This window comes from Rhopalosiphum maidis, chromosome 2 (assembly GCF_003676215.2).
Source record: "Rhopalosiphum maidis isolate BTI-1 chromosome 2, ASM367621v3, whole genome shotgun sequence".
NCBI classification, from domain to species: domain Eukaryota; kingdom Metazoa; phylum Arthropoda; class Insecta; order Hemiptera; family Aphididae; genus Rhopalosiphum; species Rhopalosiphum maidis.
The window spans coordinates 80,880,628-80,906,070 of NC_040878.1; the positions used below are offsets into that span (position 1 = coordinate 80,880,628).

Genomic DNA, 25,443 nt, shown 5'->3' on the forward strand with positions numbered 1-25,443 from the left:
AACCATGGAACGGCTCAGTAAATTGTTACAGTTTTTCTTTTTAATCCTAGTCTTTGGGATAAATGGTTCTACACAATTAGTTTACCCTTATGGACCAACTGCCGGTGATACACAGTTGCGAGTGGGATACGAGGTTGCTAGCCCCGGCATTCCGCTTAGTGTGCCTGTGAAGTTCTATAATGAGACTTATGACACCATTTTCGTAAGTTATAAAAACATCAGTTAACATACTTATTACACCTATTAACTACTTATGAGATATTTTTCTATTCTAATAAATTAGTTAAGTCCAGAGCAAAATTAAAATCGGTTAATAACAAAAAAAATAACGGAGTCTATGTGTTAATAAGATTGAAATTAATATAATCTATAGTTGTTCTATGAGTGATGACAAAAATTAAAATAAATTAAAATATTTTTTAATTACATTATAATATTTTTGCATAAAAAAAACAATATTATTACCTAGGTCCTAGTTATACAAAATCATATTATGGATAGTTGCAAAATACCAGTAACAAAAACAATCTAAAATCGTTTGATTTCTACTTTTAAGTAAGAAAGCATTCAGTTTTAATTTGAAATAACTATTTTCTTATATTTAACGCTCAAGATAGGTAAATAAAATATTTTTATTTACATAACAAAGAATTGAATAAAGCAATAAAACAATGAAATCAAAAATTCTATAATAATTTACATTGATTTTATACGAAATTGTATCCTAATATGTTCATTAATGTAAACATTAAAACTTGTGTGCTCTCATAGAGTTATAGTGCTAGAATTTTGTTCAAGTTAATGATAGGTAAATGGTTTATAGGTAAGTAATTTGTTTTCAGAAATACAATTACATAACGATAACATTAATATGCTCAAAATTATACGGAACTTTATTAATCAATTGGTACAGCAAACTCTTTTAGTTATATCTTCTAATACTTAATAAATCAAAGAAAAGGTCAAACAGTCAAGAAACAAAAGATTACGTTTTTGAGAGTAAGTAATTACTAATTTATATATATTGTGTACCTACTTACCAATATATTAAATAGTGAAATCAATGATAAATTATCATGTTTGCTAAACTTTTAAAACTTCTATACCTAATAAATAATGATATAATGATCTTATAAATATATAACTAATTATAAAATGTACATAAATTACGTAAAATAGGTCCCTGCGTAATTCACTAGTATTAGAATTTCTATCAACCACTTATTGTATACGTAAAACCAGTGGCGTAATTTGGGCAAAATATCATGAGTTGCAAAAATTACTTAGGAGGTATATTATGATTTAGGTATGCATAATTTTATATTAAATACTAGTATGTGATAAATGATGACAATATGACGACATAAAAGTTACAATCTAAAAATAGATTCATTTTTATTTCATTGATTAATGAGTATTATAAAGTATAATAAAATATTGTTGTAAAAATTGAATTAAAAATGTATATATTATGTAGAACGTAGGTAGTTGATATAACAAAAGTCAAAAATACTAAATCGTATTTAATTTAATCGACCCGAGCGGTAAACATTAGACGAATTTGGCAGTATGGCAGTATATCAGCGTTTGTTTTGACTACGCCTGATTACTCCAGTAAAAGTAAACATAAATTATTTATAATTTTTATTTTCTAACATTAATTTTTAAGAAAAAAAAACTCACTGTATTGATGTTTTTACTTCGAACAATTATAATCTATTGTAGGTACAGTTAAATAATAATATTAATTATTAACAATGCAATACCGAACTGAATTTTCTAAAAATATAGTTTTTCCCAGAATTCGTTCTTCTTCGAAAAAAAAATATACAGACAGCCAAATGAAAACCTTAAACGATTACTATAATTTGCAGAACACGGTATTAACTCGCTAGTTTATTTGCACTTGTTAAAATATAAAAATTATATTATATAGACTAGAATACTAGATCATACTAATATACTATTGGAGAAAATTGTATACAAGTGTAGACAGTGTAGTACTGTTGAACGGTATTGATATAAATTACCTAGTCAATGGTGGTAGCCAGTAGGTCTGGACCACGATTAAAGATATTTTTAATCGTGGTCTGGTAGAAGGTAGTTTGTACTAATGTAACAGTGGTGTAGGCACCTACGTATGATTGTATGAATTATAAATAACTGTCTTGTAAGTTGTAGATAAATAAAGACAAAGTAATAACGGAGTGCTGGATATCGATTTAACTGTCTATATTTAAATTACGAATTGCTCGACAATTTCAATATTTTTTTAACTAATTGTGCAAGGTTGTAACTAACCAAAAAAATGTGGTGGACGGGTGTAGATAACTTATAGCTGCCGACTCGTGCTATAAGGTACACTAAATAAATCGTGAATGAAAATTTTGTATGAGCCGGTATATTTATAATAAACTGAAATTAATAATATATATATATATTCACACTAATCAAATTTATTTTCAAATTTGTTCGTAATTCAGTAGATATCTACGTATTTTAAATCCTTTGTCAATATACTTCTGTTCCTCTCATAGGCATGCACAGACTCGAAAAGTAGGTAGTTATTGTCGGATCTCTATACTAAAATTATTAGACTTTTTTAAACTTAATGTGCTTTTACTGCTTTTAATACACATATAATAGACAAATACAAATTGCACACTACCACAGGTCATTTTCGATAGTGTTTTCGTGGCAGGTTAATATTAAAATTAAAATAATATTATCAAAAAGAAAAAATAAATGAATATCTAATGTTATCATTTTATCAATAATAGATGATCACGAGTAAAACATTAAACAATATTAGTTTCTCAGTAAACGATTACAAATTACAATAACTCATATCTAACAATTTTTAATATAATATTACATCGTAATCACTACACGTCTATACGTTAAACTGTATACTACAGACTTTCAACAATATATAGTGCACACAGTGAACTATCCTAATTTTTCAAATTCGCTTTGAAAATATTATCTAAAATTTATTTCGGTAATTAAGGTAATTGAGGCAATTATTAATACACATGGGCATATTGATTGAGACGTTGGGCACTTGGTAAATAAATCGTCTCATCACAGGGCATACCTTATCAACACACACTCCCTTTTTTTTCTTCTTTACCAAAAACAAGGAACGGGTGGGAACTGTTTATCACAATACTGCCACCAGGTCTCGTATTGTTTATTCACCGAGCTTTAAAACATAGATATGTATACAGAGATGGGACTCTAACTACCCTGGAAAGCTGGCCTTCGGCCCACAGAATTAACCATAATTAATCTACCAGTTAGGTAATCATTAACCGAACACGCTCTGCAACCTCCTTCTACCCGAATATAGTCTCCACCATCCTGCCAAACACCAGCCTATGGTCGCCCTCTAGCTATTCTCTAGAACTTTAATGTACTCCTGGCGTGCGATTGATATTTTTATCTATTAATTTTTAACACGCCTAATGGTTACAATATTGTACATACATAGGTGAACAGCAATGGGCTGGTGTCGTTCAACAACGAGATGCCGACGTTCTTCAACGTGCCATTCCCGCTCGATTACCCGGCGCTGGCCGCGTTCTATGCCAATGTGGACCTCCGGGGCAGCGGACAGGTGTACTACCGGGAAGACCGGAACCCGCGGACTCTGGCCCACGCCGACGCACAGGTGTCCCGGTTCTACCCGCGGTACCAGGGCCGATTCGCCGCCGTGTCTGTGTTCGTGGCTACGTGGCACCGGGTGGGCTACTACAAGAAGAACGCCGACCGGACCAACACGTTCCAGGTGGCCGTGGCCACGGATGGCCACGAGACATTCGTTCAGTTCGCGTACCCGTCGCCCATCCAGTGGGTGCAGTCGTTCGGCGGTATGTCCGAGGTCGGGCTACCGGACGCCAAGGCCCAGGCCGGGTTCAGCGCCGCCGACGGGCGCATACACGTGCTCCGAGGATCGGGAAGCGATCAGATACACAATTTGGACAGGTAAGTTCTCTCTGACGTGATAAGTTATAATACGCAGTACGCATAATATAGATACCTGATCGTAATTTATCCTTATTATAATATGCAATATTCTAAGCTAATATGGTAATTTGACTTTGATTTAAATGTCAACGGGAATACAAAAAAACAAATATAGTATTTGCGTCAATATATTAATATATATTATAACTTATGATATAAAACATATTGTAAGTATCTATATAGGTATAGGTTAAAAATGCATTTATAAGTAAAAAAGGCAAAAAATAAAAAAATACATCCATCGTTTTAAATATTAAATGACACACATTTATTTCTATACAAAAATGATTTGTCTATTATTATTAAAAAAAAAGGTTTTTGCCTTCATATCCGAACTCTAATTATAAAATATAAACTTATAAACTATAATGATTACAATAAATGGGTTGATTAAAATTGAACGTAGTGCACTTTTATAATATCCAATGTTTTTAATACTTTTTATTTCCTCCTTATCTGTATCGTTTTGGCGCTTATACCTATCAACCACCAGAAATATCACAATATTTGCGTAAGTGGTAACCTACCCGCGGTAGACGGCTTTACTGGGGTAAATCAATCGATGATGAATGATTGATTCATCATCGCTGGGTTATTAGAGTAGATATTTATGTTTTTCGAAAATAACAATACTTTTGTCCGATTTAAACTATATAGCTGCCTCATTGCCTGTAGCTGGTATGGGTATTATCTAGGTAGGTATTATAAATTAAAAACGATATGTATGCAACACGTTTTGAATGAAGCAAAAAATGTAACTGTTTCAACATTTTTAAACCTACTTGTTTTTTTCAATACTGTCACGTTTTTAATTGTATAACCTTAAGTAGAAATATTTATGAAGTCTTTTAAATTATTAATGATGAGCGTTTAAAATTCAGACTAGCTGGAGTAGTGTGATGCAGGACTATAAATTTGGCATGGCCCCTCATCACTTCACAACGCTCATCTGTAAACTCTTACTATACTTATCTAAACAAAAACCTATTATCGCTTTAACTACCTCTTCCAACTGTTTTATGCCAACTCACTCGTTATTAATATACATTTTAAGCAGGTATTTTTCATAATAGTTCTTCATAGTAACCAATATAGACATTATTATAATTGTATTACCTTTAGCAGTTATGGGCAGTAACATGCTACGTATGTATATATACGTTGTTAACAATTTACTCCTGCTATTATAATATTATAATAACTCGTTAGTCGTTATACCCTAACGACTTTACTCATTAAATTTTTTTTTGTATATAAAAAGGAACCTTTCGTGAGATCCAATAAGTACATCTATACACGATAAGTACTAATACACGTTCATATAATACGTGTATGTACCTATATACGCATTTATTATAATAAACATTCAAATAAGTAATTAATTAAATCTGCTTGCACTCCATTGATATTTCGCTGAATCTTAAACTCACCATCGCCGGCATAAAATCTATAATCTATAACTTCTATATCGTAATAACGCTCAGATTATATAATATCAATGTAAAAAATATTCAAAACAATAATGTCATACTGACATACTCAGTTCAAAGTATACTAAAAAAACATATAAATTTCCTGTGGACGGAATACAATACAATTTCAGAATCATATTAGTACCTATTATCTTTACCGATAGTAAAAAATTGTTTAGATGATGTTTATCATACATTATTAGTATTTCAAGTATTTTCCCTTTATATTATTAACCATCGACTTATTATATTATAATAGTGATATCCATCCATAATGATGAGTAATATTTATGAAATCTTATGAATGAATTACGAGATTGAACCAAGTCAATATTTTTTCTATTTTAAATTTAAACTTGTTGTTGAAAGTATTCCTTTTTAATTTTTAACTTTATTTTAAGTTATAACTGAATGTTTTTAATGTTGACTTAATCGTCGATTGATTAATTATTATTAACTATTATTTTAAGTTAACTAACTTTAATTGGTTTTATTCATTAACTTATCCACTATAGATATTTAATTTTAGTATATAGTTGTATCTACCAATAATTATTGTTATAGTTATTATACCTCGTTATATGAATATTAAAAAAACTCTTTAGTTATCTAAATAACTTACTCAACATTTATGACGTTTGATTAAATTGTTATATTTTTTTTTTGCTCCCGTCAACAAATTAACGATTCTAAATTATATTATTGCAGCGTATTTTAATTTAAATAAATATTTGTTAAAGAGTGTAATCTCGTTAGGATGTAACTAATTAGTCGAAACTTATTAGAAATGTTAAATTATAAACTAAAATAATGTTATCATTATTTCATTACAATAATTTCGTATTCATATACTATATAGTTTATATCTATCTAATATTATACTATGGTCTAGGAATAATATAAATACCTATGTAATATGCTCGTGTTTTAAATTAAATACAAGAAAAGTTTATTTATGTAGCCAACGTGAAAACGTCTATAATTAACAATAGTCAACTGCTGATAAATAAATATCTATAGTTCACAAAGTTCACTTTTTATTTATTATATTTTTAGTTTATATTTCAAGCCATATTAAAGGTTGCGTAAACTGTTGATATTTTACCATTATAAAAGTATTTTTTTATTTATACAACAGTCAGTTTCTCTAAAAATCATACAATCGTATTATTTGGTAAAGGAAAATGTACACCAATATCAGATTTTACGTTTTATTTATTACCTAATAACATTATTAACTCCAATTGGGTATAATTTTAGTACTGTAACGATAAAGAGAATGTCTATTACCAAAAATATTTAAAACATCGATAGACGACAGACAATACATACTGGGAAGTATGGTTAATATTATGTTATTAAATATTAAAATATGTAAATCTTTGTCTGTATTGGCACTATATACAATTATTAGCCAGCATGTTTATTATTATTATTATTTTATTACGTGTTACAATACTATATATTCGTATGAATATTGGATAATGATAAATGTTGTGTTGATGGACTTAGTCCCAGAAACGAGTATATCTATTACATATTCAGTATATCCAATAATATAGATATTAATAGTGTTATAAGCCACCATCGGCAGTAAATCTTTTGAAAATAATAATTATTCGCTCATGTATATAGTATATCTATAATTATATTTATACAATATTATATTATTACATACACATATTGTATACTTCTGAATTTTGATTGATCTTGTTTTTGCACAGATGGAGTAACACGGATGCGCCGGGTGTTTGGTTGTATCGTGTGGGCAACATCGGAACGAATGAAAACGTGGAACCACCCGAATTTCCCGGAAGCGTCCGACCAGGTACTTTATTATATACCTATACATATACATATCGTTTTGGTCAAACAAACTATATATTTTGTATGGATATTTATAAATTATTTCTCAATTTTATACGATGTCTTGTTGACATAATAAAATATTGTTACCTATTTCCGGAATCGTCAGACGAAAATATTTTTTTTGAGAGTGATTGGAAATGGGAATTATATTAGAGGAGGCCAAACTTCTAAAGCCCTCCCCCCCTACGTTCTTCTATTGCTTATAATTGCGTTGCTATCTAATACGGTGATTATTACTATTATGTTCCAGACGAGGGTTTGACTTGCGCAATAGCCGGAGCTTTGTGTCACAACCAAGCATCATGCGTAGATTACGAACAAGGAGATATGTGCTGTATATGCAAACAAGGGTACTTTGGCAACGGTGTTACTTGTATTAAAGAAAGTAAGTTGCATTCAAAACATTAAATAATATCCACGAGCGACTTTGAACTATCATGAATTCGTGAACGTATTAAAAATAATAAATACCATTTAAGAGCATTTTATTCACATATAAATAAATGAGAAAATTTCAATTATAATTTTGTGTTTTTTATGCAACGCGCGCAGATGTACCAGTCCGCGTCAGTGGAAAAGTCAGCATAGACGTCAACGGGATCGTAATGCCGGAGTCAGATTTACAGGCTTACGTGGCAACGATGGACGGCCGCGTGTACATGGCCATCTCGGACGTGCCCACCAACTTGGGTTTCGAGTTGCAATACCTGTCCGTATTCCCATCAGTAGTCGCATGGCTTTTCTCGTTACACTCGGAAAACGCGTACAACGGATACCAGTTGACAGGTCCGTGCGATTAAACCGTATATTATTATTAATTATTATATAGATACTATATGTTGACATATTGTGTTATATTAATTATTATATTTGGACAAAAAAAAAAAATAATTAACGTGTATGTCGTCAAATTATGTTATAATGGGCACAAGCTCGGCTCAAGGGGTAGGCGACATAAGCCCACGCCTAGGGCGGCATTTAACATTTTTGTATTATAGATTTGATGTAGTATTTATATGTAAGGGGCTGCAAAACTCAAGTTTGCCTAGGCGTGTTTAAACACTTACCGGGCTTGAATGGGTACCTACTATACTGTAATATTTTGCAATTTTGAAGATTTTTATTATATTATTTAAAGATTAAAAACTTAGTTAAAATTAAACCCTAAACGGAATGCCGGATATGTAGTTTTTATATGTAATATTGTACATTAGGAAACATAATAACGTATTTTCGTATAGGTATAATGTAATATATTATCGATAATTATGTTAATTAGCACTGTCAATAGTGAAATTACCTACCAGTTTTATGTAGGAAATTGATATTATTTCCCAGTCACCTATAGGTTATGAGCCTATGACCTTCAGAATATTTAAAAACCGTAGAAAATGGTACTATATATAGCACGGGCGCGAGGCATAGGGACTATGGCCTCCCCTATAGTCTATACCAGTGTTTCCCAACTTATTTTACTCGCAGAACCTTTGCAGGAGCTTGAACGTTTTATGGAACCCCCATATAATTCTTGGAGCTATTCTATGTTAGAACCATAATTCAAATCAAAAATATTATTAATTTATTTATATTTTCCCAAATTTCTCATGGAACCTTTGGCACTGGCTGACGGAACCCTTTAGGTTCCGCGGAACACCAGTTGAGAAACACTGGACATCATAAGCTGCCTATAAATAATACTTTCTTTCACAAATCTGTATAGAAGTTGAATTACAGAGTGAATTTTTAGACCAAAAGGATATTGCCCCCCCCCCCCAAAAAAATACAACTCAAATCCGCTACTGATATAGCAGCGGGATGATAAACGCTAATAAGGGAAAAATTTTTTTATCTATACAAATTAAATATAATACATCTATAGTTAAATTATCATTGAAATTTATTTTAAAATGAAAATAAAAATGACTTTTTTTAGTTACATATTTTATTACCAGCACGACATATTCTTATTATAGTATATTACATATAACATATTAATATTACAGAAATCCCCGTTATTCAGAAATACTATCTAAACCCAATACTTCTCGAACAGTTCTAACATTTTGTTGGACAATTTTAAAAATTAATTTAAGTTCAATAATGTTTATTTACATGTATTTAGTTCCGTTTATGCGTTATATTACAAAAACCCACTATTAAATATTAGTGCCTAATTATAAATTATACGTTGTATTAAAATTACATAAAATATATGATATATATTATTACGTGTATGTCAATGTATAGGAGGAGTGGTAAACTACACTTCTGAAGTGACTTTTCCGGGAACTGAACACAGAATAACCATTCATCAACGGTTTTTCGGACTTAATTCGTTCGACCAATTAATAATGGACGCCACCGTACAGGGAACAACGCCTCAAGTCCCATTGCCCCATACCAGATTCACATTGCCCAACGACAATCATCAGCAGTATACGATCGCAAACGGTGAGTGAATTAAAATTTTAATATTATATAGTCTGCGTTGCTCTGTGTAGTTTTAGGTTAATGTACGCTTCGCGATTTACAGTGATCGTAAACAATCGATTTTATAATATTTAGCATAATAGATACTGTGGTATCACCTTATGTAGAGTGATATACAATTAAACCTACTATACCCTACTGTACAGTATACCCTCTAGCTAATAACACCCTTTAAAATAATTTAGAACGACACAGTTAACTCGTGAGTTGTACAATGATATACGCTTGTCGATTTCTACGTTCGTTCCTAATCGGCTAGAATGACTCAAAGATTACATGTACCTATTGGCACTATTCAGTTTCGTTAAACTTCATTGACACATATAGTACTTATCCATATATCCCGGTGCTGTTCCCATCAAGGGTCAGAACGTAAAAATGACTGAAATAAAACTATCATACTTCGGTTTATGTTTATTAGTCGGAAATACTTTTATTCAGGTGCAAAACAAACATAAAATTTATACTAATTTTTAAAACACAGTCCGTACTACGGTTGTCGCTTTACATGCGTGCGACTGTCGTACTTATGTTCTCGTCGAATCACTTATTATAGCAACAACGGGACTCGCCGTGCCTGCGCGTGCGACAAAGTTATAAATCAAAATTTGTTGTTGCCAGTGTAAACTGTCAGCACATTCCGCTTCACTGGCCTAACCTATTAAAATATTCTCATATATTTTCCATAAACATTAAATAATAATATTATATTTACAATAACTGTCTACAGTATACGACAATATCTAAGTTATATGTATGAGTTTTACGAGTTTAAAAAGAGTTTGAAAATTGTTTTTATTAAAATCAAGTAATAAATAAAATTATAAAAAATAAAATAAATAAATAATATTTTGAGGAAAATATATGTTTGTTATTAGAGATGATCAAGACTTAGATTGAGTCAACGTTCAAAGTGCGTTGAAATCTCAGATCTTATAATTTATAATAATAATTATACTATATAATATTTGAATATCAATATGATTAGATAGATGGTAGTTTATAATATTCTCATTTTAAAATGTTAACAGGTCGTATGCATTCGTATTATACGTACAGGTACAAACAAGAAGGGTCAGATTTCGAACAACAAGTGACCGTGGCACAAAAATTCGAATTTTCTCAACCATGTAACAAGGCCGCCAAGGGATTTACGTCGTTCATGTTACAGAGTTCCAAAGCTTTCGCCTACTACGAAGAAAAAGTAAAAATTTTGAGACTGGTCAGCACAAACAACATATTTTTGCCATTCGGTACGTACTAAACTACTAAATAAATATTCAATTTATAATTCAAATAATTGTTGGCATTACCCACTTAGCTAAAAGACTTATAAACTAAAAGTATATATATATATTTAGTTGAAATTTATAGTCATACGTGATACGCCATTACAACAATAATATAGCTTTAATAACGGGTTAGTAAACTATTGAGTAGAGAAGAATATTCTCTGCTCGAGTGTGATAGCTCTGTCCCTCAACTCTTTCGAATAAATCTCCTGTATAGCCCGGTATAGATATTACTTAGTACTTAAGCCACGATTATAATAACGATGTCTAGTGGGGGTAAATACCTACATTAGCGACAAGTCATTATAATATTTTTTAATTTATTGTTGTACGCGTTATACATGAAATACTCGTATGGATACATAGAAGATACGCAGGACCCTTGCAGCGACGGACATGTAAAATGTGTTGCGAACAGCACGTGCGTCAGGGAGGGCAGTACTTTCAGATGCGAATGCAATCTAGGGTATGTATAAATACAATATTATTTAGCTCATACCTACTCATAATATTATTACCAACTATATTTGTAATGACAATGCAGTTATAGTGTCCTAATAGTACCTATACGACTCGATTTGCAATTTAAAATAACGAAATAAATATTATTAATTATACACTACAGCTGCAGAATAAATCTATTATATTCTTATTATAATCTTATCTCATAATATGTTTTGATTTATGTAGTATTCGAAATACATTTTTTTGCCTGGTTCAATTACATTACAAAATTACACTGTTTTGGAAAATTGTAATTTCTTAAGCTCCGTAACAGAATCTGTTTATAAAAATGAAATCGCTATTGAATGTGCTATTTTTAATTGCAATGTGTGTACTTGCATTATAATATTCCACAGATTCCATTCGTTGTACGGTACCGAGTCCGGGTGTGTAGATATCAACGAGTGTCAAGATAGGATCGATCGATGTGACCCGAATGCCATGTGCGTTAACGAAGTGGGTACCTATAGCTGTCAGTGTAAACTGGGATTTGAAGGAAATGGTTATTATTGCGGAGCAATTACTGAGGCTCCGAATACAGGTAAATATCATTGCATTATATTTTTAAAGGATTCGATAGTCGATACTGACCGTTTTTAAGGAGTTTTACGTAGGAAATTTGTTATGAGATTAGATAGGTGTATACTGTGTAGTGTAGGGCGTAAAGGTATATATAATAATGTGCTTAGGAAGTGATCATTATTCATTATCATTAGTGTTTATAAATATAATAGATATAACTATATTAACTACTGTACTCTGTAGTGTAATGAAATATAGAAGTGCTTATCAATAACACATCAATAACAAATATTTAATATTAAGAGGATGTCAATTGTCAGCACATTATTAATTGTTTTCTCTCTCTGACCTACGCGTAACATCGCACATTTCTAATCAACATAACCGATCTTGTGTAATTATTGATTAACTTTAACAAAAAGTGAATTGATCTATAAGTTATCAAACTTAAAGTTAAGACTATTATTTGTACTCGAACGTTGGATTTTTTTCTTTAGTATGTATATTTTGATTATTTTGCGAATTATGTGTGTATAAAACTATAAAATATTTTAAATTATACACACATCTCGCTTGAAAATCGAAACATCGAAAAAACCAACATGTGTAATATATACAGATAAAGATGATGTCCTCAACTTTAAAGTATCTTTTGCCAGTTTAATCAATTACATAGTTGTCAGATAAAATTACTGAAAACAGATTTTAATTTGTCACGAAGTTTACTTAAAAATGAGTTATTTAACTATAACCGTCTTTTTTTATAACATTTTAAGATTCTTAATATTTAAAACTTAAAAATTATTTATTGAATGGTTTGAGTTTTATTTAAAAAAAAAAAGTTTTAAGCGAATTTCATATTTTTAAATTTATTAGTTTTCATGAGTTCTATCCGATTAGATTACAAACTATCTTATATCTATCCGATATAAGATAGTTTGTTCAACCATCATAAGATAACAGTATAACAAAACCGGAATTTAAATAAAAATATTTATCACCGCGACGCCCTGGAAAAGGATTATAACTTATAATGTTATATTTAAAAATGTATGTACGTTAACGTTGAAATTTGTTTATTTTTTAGAACCAACATCGAGGGCTTATAACATCGAGAACAGTGTTTGTGATGTGCCTAATAATATTAGCACTTGTTCCTGTATTCAAGGGTAAATTAGTCGTTTATTTATTAGAAACTAATAACGTTATAAATTATCTATTACGTTATTAAAAATGAGTCGTAATAATGTACTCAAATTATTTTTAAAAACAACTTTTATTTAACTAAGCAGATTTATATATACATTAAGTATATTTTAATTTTTAACCTCGTGCTTAGCTTTACGTTTCCTCGGATTAAACAGTATATATTATTATATTTGATATTTTGTCGACTATAGTTATGAAATACGATTGCTATCGAGCGACTCCACCGATTTCGAGTGCGTAGACGTCAACGAATGCAGTATACCAGAAGTCTGTCACAGGGATAGTTATTGCACGAATTATCCGGGCACTTACGCATGTTCTTGCAACACGGGTTTCATAGGCGATGGACTTAGGTGTTTACCATTACGTAAGTTCATTTGAAGTGATCCATTTGAAGTGTTGTATACACATTTTTCAGTTGAATTTCGTATATTTGAAAAAGAAACAATATTTTTAACATTGACAGGGCAAAACAGTTTAATTGTTTTCAGTATCTCATTCACAAAACTCTTCGTATTTAACTATCATTTAAAACAATTTAAAACTTTAAAAATAACTGATTGTTTTCCAAAAGCATAAAAATTTACTATAAAACTATGATAAGCACCTATAATACAGCAATGATTGGATGCTTTATATAATTTAATAACATATTTTTATAGCCCCTAGATGCCGATTGGAAGGACATAGATACGTAGGTCAGGGATGTCCCGTGGAGAAAACTTGCATCAGGGATTTGTGTCAATGTCCATCATCGTACGTTGACGTCGGACAATATTGTGCACCCTATGACGATGTTTCTACTGCAGAACCGGAGATCACCGTAACAGAATCATCGAGTGAGTCTCAGTCTCACAATTAATTAATTATGTTATTGATGCTTAAAATATTTTGTAGTTTCGTGTGCCGAGATCAACACGTGTCACGCTCATGCCCAGTGTAACTTTATAAACTCTCAGCAACGACACAAGTGTCAATGCAATCCGGGCTATGAAGGAGATGGATATGAATGTTCGTTAATGGGTAAGAAAACAAATAATAAATAGTGTTACCTATTAATTTAAAAAAAAAATAGATAAAATATATTACATCAATTTAAAATATTTATAGCTAATCTTTGAGCGTTTTTCTTTATCTAAATACTTATAGTTACAAATTTTAGTTTTTCATATCCATTAATTATTCAACATTCAATGGCATACACATTTCATTTTTAAATAGGTACTAATACTATATAGTATATTAATATATTATTAGTTCTACGAAAATCTTATAAAACGTTATATATTTTATTTTTATTTTTATTTCTATTATATATATATATTATGTACCTAATGTTATATATTCTATAATTATAATAAGTTATAAATTAACTATAGTTTAAAAAATATATTTTCATTCGATGTACAGTAGTGTGCGCAAGAATAAATATTTTTAAAATATATAACTCAAAATAACTAATTTATTAAGTATATTAAAAATGTAACCCTATGTATATTATATAAGCCAACAGGTTTTAAACTTCCATAGAATAATATGGACCTTGGTTCTGAGGAAGAAAAGACCCGGTATGGACAATCTTGACAACCATTATTTTATGGAAATTTAAAATGTTTAAATGAATAATATATAAGTAGTAAATAATAAGAAAGATACAATTTAATTATCTACCTAATTAACGTAGTACGTTTTAAAAGTGAAATTTTGATGTAAAATTGGTTATATTTAACTCTTTGACTTAAAGGAATGAACAACTGTTTCATAATATATACTAACTTATTAAAATATAATATTGTGTGATTAAGTATATTAGAATAGGTATTTGCCAAAGTATATAAAAACTACAACTTCATATAACATATAGATGTAAGTAATGATAATTTTTTTTTTAAACAGCAATTTTTGTAGTTACTTAATGAAGGACTTTTCAAAACCATGGTTTTATTAATTTTTTTACTTACCTTTTTTTTACATACATGTATGTTGTGTGACCACAGGGTCATCCTTAGAGGGGATGATTGGGGCAGTTGCCTCTCCTATGTCCTTTTTTCATTCAAATTTTTATAATTTATATCACTTACCTATAGTGCATATTATATAGTATATATTATATAATTTATGAAATTCTCCCCTCTCCTATAAAAGGGTTTAGCCTAAACCGTTTAGGGATGCTATTGTATGTCCATGACCAAAACCATTAAGACAGCACCGCAGACCCCAACATGAGTGTTGTAGGCCACAGTTTAAGAACTGCTGAATGCTGATATAAATAGTTTATAATTTAATACATAACATATTATATTTTGTGAACTTAACTTGCTACTAAAATTGTTTTAGAATTATCGTGTTCAAAATCAAACATCTGTGATGCACATGCTAGCTGTCAGATAGTTGAAGGTCATTCAATATGTGTATGTAACAGTGGATACGAAGGAGATGGTATAATATGTACACCAACAGGTGAATGTGTATCAGACTCAAATTGTGGTCCGAATGAAATGTGTATGTATAACGAAACCAGTTACATATATAGCTGCAAGTGTTTAGAAGGTTATCAAAAGCTTGACAACAAATGCCAAAGATCACGTAAGACAGAAAAATGTTATTTATAATAAACCACAGTAATGTAAGATTTTTAATCAATTTCAGGCTGTTCATATGAATGTCACAAATATGCCAACTGTGTACAAGGAGAAAGAAATAATTATGTATGTCGTTGTAATAATGGATATACAGGTAATGGTGTTACACAGTGTGAACGGGTAATCGAAACTGGCTGCACAGAGAATTCGTGTCCAGCAAATACTGAATGTAACAATGTAGGAAATACTTTTAAATGTTCTTGTGCCCAGGTAACAAATAAATAAGCTATTTACTTAACACGAATAATGAAATATACAATTTCTTAATCTAATCTTTTATTTATTGAAGGGATACACAGAAAACTGGTATGGTTTAGAGTTATCGTGCACAGAGACCTGTGTAGTAAACACCAGCATTTGCCATCCATCGGCTCAGTGTGTGACTGATACGTCAGGACATTATATTTGTCAATGTAGACAAGGGTACATAGGAAATGGTTATTATTGCAAAGGTTAGACAAATATTTAAAAACTATATATAAACATAATTAACATTTATTTAAATTACAATAGTTTGTTTATAAAACATCAATTTATAGCATCTATAAAACAAAATATTAAATATTTACATAGAATTTATGTATCAAAAAAATAAATTAATATTTTTTTTGTAGCCAAGTGGTTAGCAAATCACTTCTGCTCAGACTTATTTTACCCTTATACTTAAGTATCATTTGTTTTAAGAAAATAAAAAAACGACAAAAGAAGACATTTACTTACTTGTAAATCAAGGGATGGCAACATTGCATATTCCAACAGTTCCAAACAAAACAAGAGGAGATTATCCAATTCATCTGCAATTTGATAAAATAGCCATTGGTAAGCATTAAAAATAACATAATTATGATATATAAGTATTAATAATTAAATATTACTCTCAATGCCTGGTCATTAATAATAAATTACTTTTTATTTCAAGGTTTAGCAGTTGATTGTTTAGAAGAGCAGATGTATTGGAGTTACATAGCAGACCGGACAATTAAGTCGTCTAAACTGAATGGTTCAAATGTGCAAGAATCTATTACCACAGAAGCTACATCAACTGAAGGATTAACTATTGACTGGATTAATAGAAAGATTTATTGGACAGATTCAGGTTTGAAACGAATAATGGCAGCAGATTTATCTAATAAGACCCATGTGACAATAATAGCAAATTCTTCACTCAGTAATCCCCGAGGAATTGCAGTTCATCCAAACAGAAGGTAGTATAATAATTAATGTAAAAATAAAATAATTTAATAAAATAATTTACATTTATATTTATGGCTAGAAAATTGTTTTGGTCAGACTGGAATAGAATTAGTCCTAAAATTGAATGGTCTGATTTGGATGGTAGCCAAAGGGAAGTTTTTGTTCAAGGACCTAATGTCAAATTACCAAACTCTATAGCTATAGATTGGTATACAGATGAAGTCTGTTGGGCAGATGCAGGTTTAAAAAGTATAGGTAATTATAATTGTACACTATATTTTACAAAAAAAAATATATCTTTCTAATTATATTGTCAAAAATTGATATTAAGAAATGTATTATTTGTTTTTTTTTCTAATATTATAAATAATATATATATATATATATATATATATATATATATATATATATATATATATTAATTAATAAATTAAGACTTTAAGTGATGTATATGATTATTAAATAAGTTTTAATTCTTTTTCATTTTTATATTCTAGAATGTATTGGAATAGAGAGTCGATTACAACGAACTGCTGTTGCTAATTGCAGTTATCCATTTGGACTAGCTATAACCCGAGACAATTTTTATTGGACTGATTGGATATCGTATGTGTTCTCATACTTTAAAAGTTAAATGAAATATAAAATAATGATATATTTTTATTTTAGAGGGAAAATTGAATTCACTGGAAGAAATGAAAAAGTGAAAAGAGAAAGTCTACCTGTACCTCTGCATGGTAATGGCAAATTGTACGGAATTGCAGCAGTTACTGGAAAATGTCCCTAATATTTAAGACTGAATAAAAGTAATTCATAAAAATTTGTTTAAAAAGTTCAATGAAAACAATAAACCATGTATGTTAGCAGACCTTTAATTTAATGTGTTTTGTACTAAAAATTATTGTATTGATAGTAAAAAAATAAAACATATACCATGTTCAGATTGGTTTGTACAGTAGAGTAGTAACATATTTTTTACGATATCTGTGTGTTGCACTCAACACCATGACTCCATCTTTAATCGAAAGAGCATACAAATGGTTGAGCATCACATGGTTTGGTTCTGGTAAAAGTGTTGGTTCACACTAAAACAACATTTTTTATTTAAAAAAAAAAAATTATTATTTTGTAAGAGTAAAATAATAAAATAATTACCGAAACTGGAGTGTCTTTGTTAAGTATCACTTGAAGAAGATGTGGTGGTAAAATTGGTGGTCCAGAAACTTTCTGCCAAGGAACCGATGAAGGAATATCTTGGGAAAATCCACCTGAATGTAAAAAATTATATTGAAAAAGTGGTATAGATAGATTAAAATTATAGATATTCATATAAATGTATCAAACCTTTTATATTTTTTTATTTGATGAACTAGTAACTACTAAATTTCTTAAATAATATAGTTGAATTGTTTAAGTATCAATATAAATTACAGTGCAGACGTTAATTAAAACCCATAAACATTGTTATAATATATAACCTTGAATTAATTTGTTTAATTTAAAAAAAATATATTAATTAATATTTACATACTTTTTCAAGATAAATTTTTCTCAAATAGTCAATTATCTATAAATTAGATTATCGTGTAATCTTTATTAAAAGGTTTGGTTTTTGAAGAAATGTCCACAAAGGTACAAATTATTGAAAATTCTTGATCAATTTATGAACAATATGAACATTGGGTAGTAACTTTTACACAGGGCTAATAGTATTTTCTTAATTAAAATGTTAACAATTTTTTTTTGCAAATTCAATAATTTATACAGAAATATTGAATTTGCTAACATATTTTTTAAGGTACTAATTGGTTTTGATTTTTAATATATTTACATATAGTATAGAAGATATTTAAGAACTTAAAAGTTTTCAGTTTATAATTTAAATGTGTTGATTACCTTTTTCAATGCCATTTTCATCGATTGAATCAACATCCAATGCTTGAAAAACTTCAAAGTCTGTTTTCTTAACTACCACTTTGTTATTTGTTATACCTGGATCACCTTCAATCATGCTCTATAAATAAAAACCAGATAATTAACGGATTTTTTTCAAAATACTGCAGATATAAACTTACAACTTTAGTATCACATTGCCAATTGCCATCAACACAAAATTTATAATGATGTTCACCTTCTGGCAAGTCAATTATAGTTACAAAATCATTGTGACTGGAATCAGAAATTAAATTGATAGTGTATTATTTATATATTTTTTAAAAGAAAAATAAATTTGAATCACATGTATAATGTTCATGTATTTAATTAAAAATTAGATATAATTCTAAAAACTAAAAAATATGTATTTGCTCTAAAGTAGTGGTTCTTAAACTGTGGTCCCAAGTTTGTAGCACTGTAGACTTTTCTGGTGTAGTGCTGTTGTTTAAATTAAGAATTAAAGAAAGTTAAGAAATTGCATAGAAAACATAAAATCCAAATTACGATTAAAGGTTTTGAGGAGCCAGATGATAAAAAACTGATGTTTATAATGCAACATAGTCCTTTACATTAGATAAAAAAATTAAATTTTAAATTTCTATATAAAATAAAATACATGCATAAAAATAATTATTAAATTAATATGTTTTTGTATATTTCTGTGTGTGATTTGTAATATTGGTTATATAAAAAAGTTAATTTGAAAACAAAATGGGAAGGGATGTCATATCTTATCAGCTGTTTGTGTACTTAAAAAATTTAAAATTTATGTTTTAGCTATTTTTCTGAACTTATACAAATAGGGATGGAACTTTAGTTTAACAATTTCAATTTTTTTTCTCAAATTAAATTTAAACTTGAATTTTATTCAAACTCAAACATTTAAAAATTTAATAGTTGTAGAACAGTATAAATACTTAAAAAAATAAAAAATAAGTTATAATTAATCTATTCTGTTACTTGAACATTTCTAACTTAATTATGCTAAAACTATTTGAGATTATAAAATTCAAAGTTAAAGTGTTCTCATAAGTTAGATGTGATATGAGAATTAAACTTTTGAGATCAAGAACCCATTCCTATTCAATAACCGACAATAAAAACGTAAAGGCAGTTTTAATGTAAAATAAAGATATTACGAGTTTAAATTTGGTCAAAGTAATGATTTTAGTTAAACATAGCATATATACATAAAAACACATTTAAAATTAAATAGAATAATGTATGATTTAATTCTATGGGTAATTCAGTGTTCTTTATAAAACTATAGGTTATACATTTTATACAGAAAATTAAAATTATATGTTAAAAATATTGATATTAAAATGTTAACTATATACCTACCCGGGTTAATTTTCAAAATGCAATTGATGTCAATAAAATATGTCACATCATCATGTGTTGTATCTATGTCTTACAACCAAGTAACATAAAAGTTTGTTTTCAGCAGAACCAATTTTATTTTTTTTAGCATTAATGTTAGTTATTTGTTATGCTGTTATATTTTAAGATACAATGTTCTCTTATGTATTACAGTTATGTCAATGATTTGGAAATTAAGAATAATGAATGTTATATTATGACCCACACTCGTGAAGTCAATGAATATATCAACAGTAATTACATCAAGTATACTGTAAACATCAAATATATTGATCCAATGTTTGTCTACTCAAACCTTACTTTCCCTTCTTAATGAACAATGGTAACTACCTACAGTGAACAAAATTTAAGTTTATGATTTGTTATACACATAAGTATGGTTGTATTAAACGATATAAGAATTACCTTTGAACCATTGGTATAGGTTTCCATTCAGAGAATGTGCCACTGATAAACACTTGTTTGCCACCACCTTCCCATCTGAACACGGTCGGTAACATTTTATTTTCGGTGTCACTTTCCGACATTGAATGCGGGATGCCGTCAGTGAACTCATCGTCCTTGTGGAACGAGAACATTAACTCAAATTAAACAATAGGCAGATAAAAGAAAAATAAATAACATTCAAAGTACACAACTGATGTGCCTATCAAATAACTGTTGTTGACATACATTTGGTTTAGACGAACTCTGTGGGAACAGCGCATTAGTATCGTGTAGCCCAATGGAATCCGAAGTCTTATCAAACACAAACGCTTGACTTTGCACTTCTTTTGTTGGCGAGGAAGGAACGATCAGACCTGCCGACTTGTGTCGCTGACTGCCACTAGTGTTGCCCATAACCGTACACGATCGGTCACAACTGTCTACGGTCAAACGGAATGAATATTTTTTTACGACTTGCCACTAATCGTTATTGTCTTGACTCCCGAGGCTTTAGAACGCGATCGTAGTTCGACGCGACGCCAGTTCGGCGTTTACACGGAATAATTGTTTTTTTTTTTTTTTTTTTTTTTAATTGTACGTTTTAATTTGTTGTTTGCGCATCGTCGTTATCGTCCGGTCCATCGAAAGCGATCATTAAAACAATTAGAATACTGTGCGAGTCAACGAACGGTAAAAAATGAACATGAAAACAAAAACATTTATATAAAATTAAAACACAATACTGTAAAAAAAAAAAAAAAAAACAAGAGAAATGTTCGTCTTACACTTTTGTCTCTTATCAAGACCACGGCGCCATCATCCTAAGGTCGTTGATGATTACAGCACACAGTGATTACTGATTGGATACATTTTGTACGGTTTTTTTTATTCTGCGTAACAACTATCTACAACAAGACAAGTTTCGTTGTCACGTTTCCGGTAAAATGTATCCTCCGGCCACCGAATCTATCTGACGTGCAGCAGAGTTGTCAGTAGTCACTAGTCAGTACTCACTAACTCGCTACTCAATGCTTAGTTTACTTATCTATGCTATATTACGGGTTGGATTTACATATTTATTATAGTTATTTTAATGTGTTCCAATAACTTTTTTTCTGTATATTTTAGCTATACAATTGGATTTCTTTTTTAATACAACAACATTTGAAAATAAATAATCATATTATTAAATTTTTTCATTTTGATTTTACTTCCTATACCTATAACATGGTAATTTCAAGGCAATTTTTATGAGGAAATCGTGTATTCGTGTTACATTAGGGTAATATTAAAAAAAGTTTTGTATGATAAAAAAAAAAAAAAAAATGATGTATATTGTATGGAATCGCGTCACACTACTCTAGCCCGTCAACTAAATTTGACTTTCCTGTAATAGATTTCGACGAATTAAAACTTTCTGTAGTTTGCGGTAATGCGGTTGTACCTGTACATAGATCATCAGCAGCATAGAAAAAATATTATTTAATATACCTACGTGGTAAATACAAAATGAGTTGATGATGATATATAAATCATAAAGTGTCGCCTTAGGCCTATAAAGGGAATATGCATGTATTTAGTTAGGTAGGTATGTTGCTTACCAGTAACAGGCAGATAGTAATCTATAAATATACAAATATTAACTATCAAAATCAAATATTTATATTATTTTTTTATTAAATATTACAATAAATTATATTTAAATATTAATATAATATAATCATACAACATTATAAAATCATAATTGCCGACTTGCTGACAATTATGTCAAAAAGACAAATTTGCCGACTAAAATGAACCAGGTATCTTAAGTTGGGAGGGGTGTAACCCCCCCCACGTCACTTATTAAATTCGGCCCTAGCAAGAGAACATAGAAAGCAAAAATAAAAATGTCAATAAAATTTATATATTTTGTAGTAAATGCAATTTATAACAATTGACATTTATAATTCAATACTAGATGAGAATATTTATATCTATAAGTTTTACAATAAACATTTTATTGATTTTATAAATATAATAAAATAAAATACAGAAAAATCCTAGTATCTTATATTTTTAATATTTTTATAAAGTAATTTGAAATGTTGTACGGACCAATTAAAAATGGTACGCGGGCTGTCATCAGTTGATCATCCAGTCAAGTCCTCGTTGCGTTTAATTTGTATACAGAATAAAATAAAATAAATACATTACGTAAAATATTTAAGACCATTATTAATTCAGTTAATTCATTATAAGCTGGATTACTTAACTATCTATTTTACTGATACAATCGAAATTATTAGTCACATTTTAAGAAAACCCCAAATGACCTTATCGATCGAAATTTAGATCCCCAAAAATAACCCCATAATAAAGAAATATCCAACATATTTAATATTCACGAACTTTTATTGTCAGTATTTTATATTTTTATGTTAATTGGAATTTATTTTATCATAATAATTATTATTAAATAGTATAACCATTAAAATTTAAATATTAATATTTAACGAATTTCATAATATTTTTAGTGAGATAGTATAACCTAATAATAAATGTCAAAATGTCAATAATACATAAATATATAATAAATAAACAAATTTTTAATCATAATAGGTACATATTTACAATATTTTCTCAAATTGAAGAATATATTTTTTTTAATATGTGTCCACTTCAATAAGTTTAATTTAATTTGAGTTTAATTATTAACATAAAGTTTTAATTTTTTTTAACGTTTTCGATTCGGAACATTTTGTTTAGACACTTCTATATGTATTGCAATTTGCAGAGCAAGTTTAATTTTATTTTTATTAATTAAAATCCAAATAAATGGGTGTTTATCTCTAACTAAATAATAAATTCGATTGTTCCACGACTCTCAAACATTACTTGCACGATGAAAGAAGTATCACTGAAAAACGGTTAAACTTAAAACATCTTGTTAGTTAATTTCACTCATCGATTCATTCACATAGGTTTCATAACAATATAAATAACCCCTTGGCACCTAGAGGTATGTTTCATTTTAAATATAGTAAAATAATTATGATTAATTATAATATTAATATATTTATTTTATAAATTTGTTTAAAATACGATAGTGAGACGCACCGCAGTGGTCCGAAAGTGTACAGGATACATCATATTATACCTTTATATCTTATTAATTCATTTATCATGTAGATTGTATGTGTAAATATATGCAATACATGCTTTATGTTTTTAAATTTTTAGATTATCAGTTACTTTTGGAAAACTTTGATTTTGAATCTTTTTTTTTATTGATTTCTCTTTGCGAAGTTCTATTAGAATATTTCTTGAAAGACCCGTTATAGAGTTTCTGAAAATAACTGGGCAGCCGTAGATTTTCATAATTTAGCTTGTTTTAATTTAATTTTTAATTTTTGTGATACGAATTTCATTTTGACACGGGAAATGATGATAATCAATTTGAATTTCTTATTGTTTGTCCGAAGAAGTTTTTTAAATACATGGACAATTATAACTATTTTTTTCCGCAGCATTTTCCTCGTATGAAATGTGTACAAAAAACACGTGCTCTTCAAATGATAGCTTTTCTTTGCTCTTCTGACTCACAAAAATATAGTGAGTAAAAATATACTATTCACTATTTACTATTTAGATACAATTATATAAAGAAACGAATATTTTCTACGAAAGCATACCACTACCACTACAACACCACTGTATACAGCATATAACAAAACAATAAACAGTCTTTATTTCAGTGGTGATCGGGAAGGGATGTATTACCTCCCTCTTCTTATATATAAAAAAAGTATTGATTTAAAATTAATTTATAATTACTTAATAGTAAAATTCCTGACTGTCCAGAAATTTTAAATTTAATACCTAAAAACGTTTCTCAAGTCTGTTCTTATTCTATATTTTATATATACACTAAGAACTATAGTGAAAAAACGTTGGTTATTTGTCTGCTGAAATTATGTAACAAAAATATAAAATTCACATTTAACAGTATAAAACTACATGAAATACCATAATTGAATATTCACATACATAGGTATCTGTGATTTAGGTATCTAAGGTATAATTACAAATAATAAAACTGTAAGGTTAAGTAAAAGTTCTAATTAAGTAAGTAGGTGGGTATACCGTATACAGAATTTAATATATATTTTAATAATGTAATTTGTGACTTATATAGTTATATATGTGCAATATGCATCATTAACATAGTTTATAGATAGTAATGGTAAAATTGGTAAAAGGTTAATAATTATATGCAAATGTTTCAGTTATTGTGTCTTGAGGTGTTGTTAGCTATAAAACTCAAAAATTGTCATAATCAATGTCCATGCTATATTAAAAGTATATTTGTGTAATAATTTATTATTTTATATTTTGAGAAAATATGATCAAGTAAGTACAGAATAAATAAATGATACAAAGATAAATAAAGGAACAATATTTTACTAAATAAAACTAAACTTAAATAATATAATT

General features: G+C 29.0%; 2 protein-coding genes across 3 annotated transcripts; one reads left to right on the plus strand and one right to left on the minus strand.

Annotated features, from left to right (window-relative positions):
• Nucleotides 1-2: 2 nt before the first annotated feature.
• LOC113551220 (nidogen-2) lies at nt 3-18,098 on the plus strand. Its single transcript, XM_026953331.1, has 21 exons — nt 3-202; nt 3,494-3,987; nt 7,226-7,329; nt 7,621-7,755; nt 7,923-8,156; nt 9,618-9,821; nt 10,892-11,113; nt 11,519-11,618; nt 12,013-12,197; nt 13,266-13,347; nt 13,579-13,754; nt 14,050-14,226; nt 14,285-14,410; nt 15,725-15,973; nt 16,037-16,239; nt 16,319-16,481; nt 16,714-16,848; nt 16,949-17,234; nt 17,303-17,478; nt 17,721-17,829; nt 17,893-18,098. The coding sequence occupies exons 1-21, from the start codon at nt 5-7 to the stop codon at nt 18,008-18,010; spliced, it is 3,876 nt and encodes a 1,291-aa protein (XP_026809132.1). The 5' UTR covers nt 3-4; the 3' UTR covers nt 18,011-18,098.
• Nucleotides 16,546-21,877, minus strand: LOC113551221 (5'-AMP-activated protein kinase subunit beta-1). 2 transcript variants are annotated; one of them, XM_026953333.1, is made up of 8 exons: nt 21,753-21,877; nt 21,214-21,638; nt 20,947-21,101; nt 19,299-19,392; nt 19,120-19,237; nt 18,379-18,491; nt 18,157-18,308; nt 16,546-16,823 (listed from the first exon to the last, which is right to left on the minus strand). In XM_026953333.1, exons 2-7 carry the CDS (start codon nt 21,379-21,381, stop codon nt 18,162-18,164), a joined length of 795 nt encoding a protein of 264 aa, XP_026809134.1. In that variant the 5' UTR covers nt 21,382-21,638; nt 21,753-21,877; the 3' UTR covers nt 16,546-16,823; nt 18,157-18,161. The 2 variants fall into 2 exon arrangements, with proteins under 2 accessions (XP_026809134.1, XP_026809133.1); XM_026953332.1 differs by lacking the exon at nt 21,753-21,877 and having other exon boundaries at nt 21,214-21,717.
• Between the last annotated feature and the right edge of the window lie 3,566 nt (nt 21,878-25,443).

Coding starts and splice junctions, on each gene's coding strand:
- LOC113551220 (XM_026953331.1), top strand. CDS start 5: ATGGAACGGCTCAGTAAATTGTTACAGTTTTTCTTTTTAATCCTAGTC. Junction 203..3,493: donor AGACTTATGACACCATTTTC/GTAAGTTATAAA, acceptor GTACATACATAG/GTGAACAGCAATGGGCTGGT. Junction 17,830..17,892: donor TATTGGACTGATTGGATATC/GTATGTGTTCTC, acceptor TTTTTATTTTAG/AGGGAAAATTGAATTCACTG.
- LOC113551221 (XM_026953333.1), bottom strand. CDS start 21,381: ATGGGCAACACTAGTGGCAGTCAGCGACACAAGTCGGCAGGTCTGATC. Junction 21,102..21,213: donor AGAGTTCGTCTAAACCAAAT/GTATGTCAACAA, acceptor TCGTTCCACAAG/GACGATGAGTTCACTGACGG. Junction 18,309..18,378: donor ACAAAGACACTCCAGTTTCG/GTAATTATTTTA, acceptor ATGTTGTTTTAG/TGTGAACCAACACTTTTACC.